Below are 10,127 nucleotides of genomic sequence, written 5' to 3' on the forward strand. Positions count from 1 at the left end.
ACCCTCTCCCATGTGTACTTATGCTTGACTTTTTTCCGAAACACTGTATTTGCTATCATCAGCTCTCTTTCTAGACACATTTCCACCATCAACTCTCCACTACGATTCTTTCCTGGAACTCCACATTTCCCAACCACTCCATCAATTGGCTCCTTTCCTACCCTAGCATTAAGGTCTCCCAGTACTATTACATTTACACTTCTCCCTAAACCCTCTATGCACTCATTTAAATCTACCCAAAAGGCCTCCCTTTCTTCTACATTCTTCTCACTGCCAGGCCCATATGCACTTACAAAAACCCACATCTCCTTTCCCAGTTTCACCTTCATCCACATTATCCTTGAGGAAACCTCCTTCCACTCCACTACACGTTTACCTATCTTTTCACTTACTAGTATAGCCACCCCTTCCCTCCCTCGCCCTCTCTTCACTTCTGATAACCTCCCACTTACACTCCCAAACTTACAATCGTCCTTCCCTTTCAGCTTAGTTTCACTCAAAGCCAACACATCCATCTTTCTTCTCACAAACATACTACCTATCTCTTCCCTTTTACTCTCATCTGTACCACATCCACGCACATTAAAAGATCCAAACCTTAGGGTGCTGGACCGAGGCCCTCCAGCCCCTCTTATGCCTCTGCCTTTTTTTTCTAGAAATGTGCCCTGTAGGGCTACAAGGAGAGGGATGCCTAGTCCCAATCCCCGTCCCATTTTTCTCGCCTCTTACGATCCAAGTGGGAATACTTGGTGGCAGTATTCTTTTCCCCCACCACAGGGAATTCCCCCACCATAGAAAAAGAAAATACTCAGAGAAATGGTACAGTATTGCAACAAGGGTTGGGGGACAGCATAACGGAGGGACAGTCGTAGTATAAAAGTGTCATCATTTTTCTATGAACAAAATGATGTGTGACTCTGGTCCGTAGGGGCGCCCCATATAGACCCTAAAGTATCGACTGCATGCTACTTTGCCACAGTAACAAGCAGCCAATACCCCAGACGGGAAAAAGTAGAATAAGAAAAATCCTGAGTGAATAAAAATATGATATAATAAAATTAAAGAAGTTGAATTGAAACTCAATCAGATAAAATCAATGAATGAATAAGAAAGGAATATAAAGTTGATAAATAGACAAACAAATAAAGACAAACAGATGTATAAACAAATAAATGAATGAATAGATAAACGTAAGTTAAAACACAAATAAAAATAGAAAAATGTGAAGAAAAATGTAAAGTAAAGGAAAAACGAAGAGAAAAAGCAAACACAAGAAAAAAAAGTAGGAAGAAGAAATAAAAACAGAAGAAGAAAAAAAGATGAGAAGGAAGAAGGGGAGAAGGAGGAGTACAAGAGAAAAGCAGAAGAAGAAGAAGAAGAAGAAGAAGAAGAAGAAGAAAAAGAAGAAGAAGAAGAAGAAGAAGAAGAAGAAGAAGAAGAAGAGGAAAAAGAAGAAGAAGAAGAAGAAGAAGAAGAAGAAGAGGAAAAAGAAGAAGAAGAAGAAGAATAGGAAGAAGAAGAAGAAGAAGAAGAAGAAGAGGAAAAAGAAGAAGAAGAAGAAAAAGAAGAAGAAGAAGAAGAAGAGGAAGAAGAAGAAGAAGAAGAAGAAGAAGAAAGAAGAAGGAGAAGAGGAAGGATGTGGAAGATGAGGATAAAGATGAGAAGTAGGAGTTGTAAGAAAAGAAGAAAAAAAGAAAAAAGAAGAAGAAGAAGAAAGAAGGAGAAGAAGAAGGATGTGGAAGATGAGGATGAAGATGAGGAGTAGGAGTAGTAAGAGAAGAAGAAGAAGAAGAAGAAGAAGAAGAAGAAAAAAAGAAGAAGATGAAGAAGAAGAAGAAGAAGAAGAAGAAGAAGAAGAAGAAGAAGAAGAAGAAGAGGAAGAGGAAGAAGAAGAAGAAGAAGAAGAAGAAGAAGAAGAAGAGAAAGAAGAGGAAGAAGAAGAAGAAGAAGAAGAGAAAGAAGAGGAAGAAGAAGAAGAAGAAGAAGCAGAATAATAATAATAATAATAATAATAAGAAGAAGAAGAAGCAGAAGAAGAAGAAGAAGAAGAAGAAGAAGAAGAAGAAGAAGAAGAAGAAGAAGAAGAAGAAGAAGAAGAAAAAACCCGGAAGATGAAGCAAGGACGCAAAGAAAGATGAAGGAAGACACATTACTTTGAAGAACATAGCCGATATTTGATGAGAGATCAAACACATCTGAGGAGAAGAGAGAGAGAGAGAGAGAGAGAGAGAGAGAGAGAGAGAGAGAGAGAGAGAGAGAGAGAGAGAGAGAGAGAGAGAGAGAGAGAGAGAGAGAGAGAGAGAGAGAGAGAGAGAGAGAGAGAGAGAGAGAGAGAGAGAGAGAGAGAGAGAGAGAGAGAGAGAGAGAGAGAGAGAGAGAGAAAGGATAGAAGGCTCTACTCAATTAGGTATATTCACCTAACCGACAGCCAGAAAAAGAAAACACAGATACAACCGCAGTGGCCTTCGGAATAGTACCACATCTGAATGAAATCATTTAGCGGTAGGCAGAAAAATAAAATGCAGAAATGTTAAATACTGCTGTGGACCCCTGTGGTCCCGAGCCTTGTCGTTAAGGCTGGGCTATGAAGTGTAGTGACCACAGTTTTGACCCTTCATGTCAATCGGCGGATCATCTTCGGCCTAAAGGCAAGACGTGTGGGATTTCCTTCTTTTGGAAAAACAAAAGAAAAAACGCACAAATGAGAATGAATAAATGTTCACACGTAGCGAGTAGGTTCATAAACACAAAGGGAGATTCAGGATGACGAATAGCAACGCATTTTCTCTTATCTTTGACGCCAGTCTCCTTATCTCCGTCAGAGGTTATATAATCTTGTGCCACGTTAGCTGGGGTCCCCAGTAAGGTGCAAGACTTTGGTGTGAACGCCGACAGTAGGCAGGAACCTGATCTTCGGAAGAACCTCCAAACAAAAGTGCCACCAAGGCGGGAGTCTTCAGTGAAGTGTTCGACTTCGGCGAAAACGCCGAGAAACCAAAGACTCTCCTTCAGGAAGTGTCTTCCGTCTTCGTCTTCCGTGGAACTAGAGTTCTTATTTTTCCTGTCCTCTTCGATCGAAGTCAAGCGTCTTCGAAGTCGTTTGTCGAGATGGGGAATCAATTTACTGCCGCCATCTCCGAGGAGATGGAAAAGAACAAGGACTTCGTTCTCCGGCTCCACTCCGAATCGGTAAAACCCTTCCTCCGATCTCAAATACCTAGGGGACCCCATCCACAGTATGATCTGGTCTTGAGGCCGGGAGAACAGATCTGGTCGGATCCGGCCAAATTGGATCGTGTATGTACTGATTTTGGTCTGTCAAACCGATAAACACAATCCAATCTGATCGAATGTAATCAGATCTGTCCGGTTGCCTCAAGATCATATCGTACTGTTAATAAAGCCCCTAAGACCGCACCGAGCTCAGACAATTATCCTTGACCAAACAAAGAATTCACTGATCTTGGTTACTTAACATCATTATATTTCTCTAAAGAATAATGGAAGCAAAATGATATTTGAATTCAATAAAAGACCTCAATTGATTCTTTTATGTTATCAACAATGAAAAGCTTGATTGATGGTTCAGTATTGAAAAGGTTTTCTATATAAAGATTATACAAGTAGAATGTGTATATACACGCGCGCGTGTGTGTGCTTGGTGTGTATTTGTGTGTGTGTGTGTGTGTGTGTGTGTGTGTGTGTGTGTGTGTTTGTAGTATACAGCATTGGATATATGCGTGTGAATTTCGTCGCTTTGTTTCTATCGACCACAACTAGCTTTAAGTTTAAATGTTGTCTGTCTATGAATCTTTTTCACGTTCTTACATGAATCAACGCATGTATCCAGAAAACTGCATTTTTTGGTATCTTTCGAACACCTTTTCCAGTTTCTTTACACACCATCTGGTTGTTCTTTTGTCCTAAACGTATCCATGTTTCTTACACTTTATTCGCGTCATGACACTTGTGACTGCCCTTCCCACTCTCGGACAGGACATTCCAGTGTCGAAAGAGGTCTCAATGGTTAAGAACCTTTGACTAGGTATTGGTGGACCTGGGCTATTATAATACTGAGTGTTGGAGGCCAGGAGAGTTGAATATTGCCATATATATAATGTATCCGTAGAAAAAAATTCAAAGGATTGTGACCTGTACGTCCACCACGACAGGAATTCACATTTCATGTACAAATGTATGATACATTTTTTAAATTGACTTTGAGAAATCCGGACAATTATTCTATATATTTTTTTACGTTTAATGTATAATGTAATATTTTATTTCATTTTTTTCACATATGAACTTGAAGGCTGATCAAGGACAGGTTCAAATCATTCAAAAATCTGTATTATTGGTGTCTGGATTTATTAGTGGTTAATGTACTTTCGCAATTCTGAAGACTAACCAAATCACATCTCTTTTTTCTCAAAAGTTTAATTTCAATTAATTTCGTCTTTGTTCATATATTCCGTCAGTTAGGCTATGAACCATTTTGATCGCATTTCTTTTTCCTATTTATTACTTTTTTTTTTTTTTTTTTTTTTTTTTTTTTGGGTGGGGGCAAATTAGGTTTACGATGATGTTTTTCATCAACTCATCCATTGTTGTGAAATACTCTGACGTCATTAAGGTATCTATCGCTAATCCCTTTAAGAGAAAAAGAAAGAAAGAAAGAAAAATCTAAAACGAAACAAGATAATAAAAAGTAAAGGTAGGACAAGATACAGGTAAAAACAGATAGAATAAGGTAGAGTTGGAAACAAAGATAGGATAGAATAAGATTAAAGATGGAAGTAATAATAAAAAAAAAGGCTACGATAAAATAAATTATCTGGAACACATTGAAATATAAAAAAAATGCAGCAAGATAAAAAAGAAGAGAGAAAATCAAATTAAATAATATGAAAAGATAATATGAAACAAATATTCAAATGAGATAAAGTAGAAAAGAAAGCTTGAAAATAAAACAAAATACTAAAAAAGAACATTAAATATAATGAGGTAATATTAGATGAATTTGAATAGATTTAATGACACGAAGTAAGGGAGAATAGAAAAAAATATATGATAAAAACAAACTTGTCAGTCAAATAAAAGGCAATAAAAAATAAAAGCTTGATAATCAAGCTGCAGAAATATGAATATAAACACCAAACACACGCAGCAGACGTTATATATTTTATATATTTTGATTTACAGCCGCGAATAAGCAAACCCCGATTTGCAAACGTGCGAGCTTACAGAGTGTCTTCTTCGTATTACATCATAAAAAAAAGAGTCATCATGCGTTAATGCATTTTCCCGACTGCGCGCGCCGCGATAATAGAACTCGGAGATAGGCCATTTCTCTCTCTCTCTCTCTCTCTCTCTCTCTCTCTCTCTCTCTCTCTCTCTCTCTCTCTCTCTCTCTCTCTCTCTCTCTCTCTCTCTCTCTCTCTCTCTCTCTCTCTCTCTCTCTCTCTCTCTCTCTCTCTCTCTCTCTCTTCACTGAGTGAAATGTATTTTCCTGAACCTGGAACCTGGAATCTGGTCTCAAGGGATGTGAAGTCCTGAAATGGTCCCTTTGAGTTTCTCCTTTTGCTGAAAAAAGCTTAGAAGAGAGAGAGAGAGAGAGAGAGAGAGAGAGAGAGAGAGAGAGAGAGAGAGAGAGAGAGAGAGAGAGAGAGAGAGAGAGAGAGAGAGAGAGAGAGAGAGAGAGAGAGAGAGAGAGAGAGAGGAGAGAGAGAGAAAGAGAGAGAGAGAAGAGAGAGAGAGAGAGAGAGAGAGAGAGCTATAGAGAGAGAGAGAGAGAGAGAGAGAGAGAGAGAGAGAGAGAGAGAGAGAGAGAGAGAGAGAGAGAGAGAGAGAGAGAGAGAGAGAGGTGGCATAAACATAAGGACATAAGAATGCAAGAGACCATAAGGCCTACACTAGGCAGATCCATGTCTATTACCACCTGTCATCCCCATCCCAAAAGTTGTCTAACCGTTTCTTAAAACAACTGATAGTTTCAGAGTTCACTACATGATTACTAAATGTATTCCATTCGTTGACCACCCTACTAGTAAACCAATTCTTGACTATTTCCTTCTTAAATCTAAATTTGTCAAATTTAGATCCGCTACTACGAGTCCTGCCCTATTGTCTTCATATGATGACCTTGTTTGCGTCACCCTTGTTAAAGCCTTTGAATCACTTGAACACCTCTATTAGATCACCCCGCATTCTGCGTCTTTCCAGAGAGTATAAGTTAATGTGCCTAAGCCTCTTTTCGTAAGGTAAACTTCTGACCCCATGTGTCATTCTCCTCTGTACTGATTCTAGTGAATTGGTGTCCATTCTATAAGACGGAGACCAAAACTGTACCGCAATATCAAGGGTGGGTCTATCTAACGCTAGATAGAGTTTGATAATTACTATGCACTTCTATTCGTAACCGTCCTAGCAAAGACTCCTAATGTTCCTAAGTCTTTCTCGCACTCAGTTTTCTTTAAAAACGTGTTATCTAATCTATATCTATTTTCGGGGTTGTGTAGCCCTGCGTTCAACACACTGCACTTTGAGATATTGAAGTCCATTTGCCATTTCACCATGTTAACAATTTGTATAGATCATCTGCAGAAACTCGGCGTCGTTTCCTGACCTAATTAAGCGTCTTATTTTAGTGTCGTCCGCAAACTTACTAACATCTCTACTAATCCCGTTGTCCAAGTCGTTCATGTACATAATGAACAATAAGGGACCCAAAAACCGAGGCCTGGGAAACTCCACTAGATGCGTTCCCCTATTTGGATTTTACACCATTTATGGTGACCAGCTGTTTTCTGTCAATGATCCAAACTCTAATTCATTCAAACACTTTTCCTCCTATGTCATGGGATTTTATTTTATTTAGTAGTCTCTGGTGGGGCACCTTGTCGAACGCTTTGCTAAAGTCAAGGTAAATAACATCGTAACTATCATTGTTATCTGACACCTTATATACTTTAGTGTAAAAAGATAGAAGATTAGTCACAGATGACTTACCCTTGGAGAAACCATGCTGCTAGTCACAAATCAAATTATGTCTCTCAATGTGATCTCTGAGTCTATTAACTATTATTGATTCAAGCATTTTAACAATACCTTATGTCAAAATGATTGGCCTGTAATTGCATATGGACGACTTATCTCCTTTTAGAAAACAGAATTAACGTTTGCCTGCTCCCAAGCAATAGGTACAAAACCAGTGTCTACCGACTTATTAAAATTTTCTGTTAACTGGTTGCAGATTTGAAATTTACACTCTTTAAGCACTCTAGGAAATTTTTTGTCTGAACATGGGGATTTTGTAGCATTAAGTCTTTCAATCTGTTTGAATACTACTACTTTACTAATGCTGATATTTGATAGTCTACTTTCTTCATCTTCACTAAAAATCGGATCGCAGTCAGGTACCTTATCTAACATCTCCTTAGTAAACACCGAGAGAAAATTTTCGTTAAACTCCTCATTCATTTTTTTCCTCCGATTCTATCATGAATTTTTTGTCATTTTTAATTGGGCCTATCCTTTCCTTATCATTTTGTTCTGTAGAGATGAAAGAAGCGCTTGGGGTTGGATCTCGCTGGTCTGTCACCCTACATTTCATAGTTACGTTGCACTGTGCGCGTATTCATTTTAACTAGTCTTGCCATATCGCTATATTTGTATCTAAGGTGTGTTTCCCCGTCTTTTATTCTTAAGTAAAGTCCTCTTTTCATTACGATCTCATATTTCAGCCAGTATTTTGTCAATTTGGGAGTATTACTATTCTTCCGTATTGACTTGAGGGGAATAGATTTATTTTGTGCATTTAGAATTAAAGCTGTTAGGTTACTGTACATTTCATCCAAATCGCTGACCAGTCTGATAACCTCGCGCTTGTAAGTGACCTGATCCAAGGTACTCATATTACCCTCTGTGACCCGACCCCCCTGACCTTGCTAATGACGTCCGGACTGACCGTGTATCTTACTCCATCACGGCCTCCTGGGTCGGTCTCGTAAGTGATCAGATGTCTTATATATACTCTCATCTCATCAAAATTTGCTCTCCTGAAGCCCGGTACTAGGGCGTTATTCCTACTATTTAATTCTTCACAATTAATATTAATATTAATCTTATTTTTTGATGATCACTAGAGCCTAGACTATGTCCTACGTTTACGTTACTCGTTAGGTGTTCATTATTAGTTAAAAGTAAGTGTGGATTGTTCTCTCCCATCGTAGAATCGGTAATCATTTGTTTTAGGAAATTATCCTGCACCGCATCTAAGAAAATTTGCGCTTCCTGATCTCCTACTAAAATTTCCCAGTCAATGTTTCTATAATTAAAATCTCCCATGATCACAACGTTTTTGTACTGGAACGCCCTTCGAATTTCATGAATGAAGGAATCAGTCTGCTCAGTGCTGAGGTTAGGAGGTCTATATAGGACGCCAATGATAAGTTTCTTACTCTTGTCTATAATCTCCACCCAAATATATTCCGTACTATCCTCTTCCTTAATCGAATTGTTGGTAATACAGTTTATTGTATTTTCAACGAAAAATGCTACTCCTCCCCCACTCCTGCCAATCCTGTTCTATTGAAAAACACACACACACACACACACACACACACACACACACACACACACACACACACACACACACACACACACACACACACACACACACACACACACACACACACACACACACACACACACACACACACACACACACACACACACACACACACACACACACACACACACACACACACACACACACACACACACACACTCACACACACACACACACACACACACACATATATATATACACATATACACTGAATGGTTCTTTTTTCAACCACAAATCACTTTTGATTCCATGCCATCGCAGTCGAGATTGAAGAATCGCTTGGTGGAGGCATCCGTTGGACTTTCTTATATTTGTATGCTCGAATTACATACACCTACACGAAATATCGAAATATTCGAGCATACAAATATAAGAAAGTCGTACTCAACTTATATCTCTCTTGGTAGCGTATTGGTTTACGTCTCTGTAACTTTGTTACGGGTTAACTGGGTTCGAATCCTCGACTCGTCCACGTTTCAATTTCCAACGGATGTCTCCATCGAGCGATTCTTCAGTCTCGACTGCGATGGCATGGAATTAAAAGTGATTTGTGGTTGAAAAAATATATTAATTGATCACTGGGAACCATTCAGTGTAAATGTACACACACACACACACACACACACACACACACACACACACACACACACACACACACACACACACACACACACACACACACACACACACACACACACACACACACACACACACACACACACACACACACACACACACACACACACACACACACACACACACATATATATATATATATGTATATATATGTATATATATTATATATATACATATACAAATATACTTGTATATATATATATACATATATATATATATATATACATATATATATATATATCCTATCTCGATTTCCGGAAGGAAATGTCTATCAGTCATATTGCTCCAGGATTCTGTAGTAGCTATAATATAAAATTTCTCTACGTATGAGAGTCCTAATCCTAACCTTTCACTTTTCCTTTCTCCTCCTCCGTCTACTATCTCGTCCTCGACCTCGTCCTGCAGGCGGGTCGCACTCAGGAAGCCGTCCGTTGCATGGCGGAGAGACAGATGGCCATTCAGGTGGCTGCTACCCGTGAACGTCTAGAATGGTTCCTTCCCTTCTCGATGTCTTCAGCGGCGTTCCTCTACTACCAAGGCTACGTGAAGACCAAGAGCCCCGTCGTCATGTTCCCTCTCATTCCAATGGCCTTCGCCTTCGCCTGGCAATTGGACTTTGCCTACGGGAACAAGGGCGACCGTGTCAAAGGTAATTAAATTGCCAAAGGGGCATGCCGACTATGGTGGTGTTTGTGTTGATGATGGTGGATGTATGTGTGCATAGGACTATTCAAACATAGATACATACACACACACACACACACACACACACACACACACACACACACACACACACACACACACACACACACACACACACACACACACACACACACACACACACACACACACACACACACAC

The 10,127-nt window shown here is 39.2% G+C and overlaps 1 protein-coding gene across 1 annotated transcript in view; it reads left to right on the plus strand.

The window, feature by feature from the left end:
* The first annotated feature begins 2,851 nt into the window (after positions 1 to 2,851).
* LOC143029512 (plasminogen receptor (KT)-like) overlaps positions 2,852 to 10,127 on the plus strand; it is a 10,132-nt gene continuing 2,856 nt past the window's right edge. The window contains exons 1-2 of the mRNA XM_076192168.1: positions 2,852 to 3,189; positions 9,671 to 9,914. Of these exons, the coding sequence (XP_076048283.1) occupies positions 3,109 to 3,189; positions 9,671 to 9,914 (325 nt within the window). The 5' untranslated portion in view covers positions 2,852 to 3,108. The remainder of the gene's footprint in view (positions 3,190 to 9,670; positions 9,915 to 10,127) is intronic.

This window comes from Oratosquilla oratoria, chromosome 11 (genome assembly GCF_046742065.1).
Source record: "Oratosquilla oratoria isolate Oo_2021 chromosome 11, ASM4674206v1, whole genome shotgun sequence".
NCBI lineage: Eukaryota > Metazoa > Arthropoda > Malacostraca > Stomatopoda > Squillidae > Oratosquilla > Oratosquilla oratoria.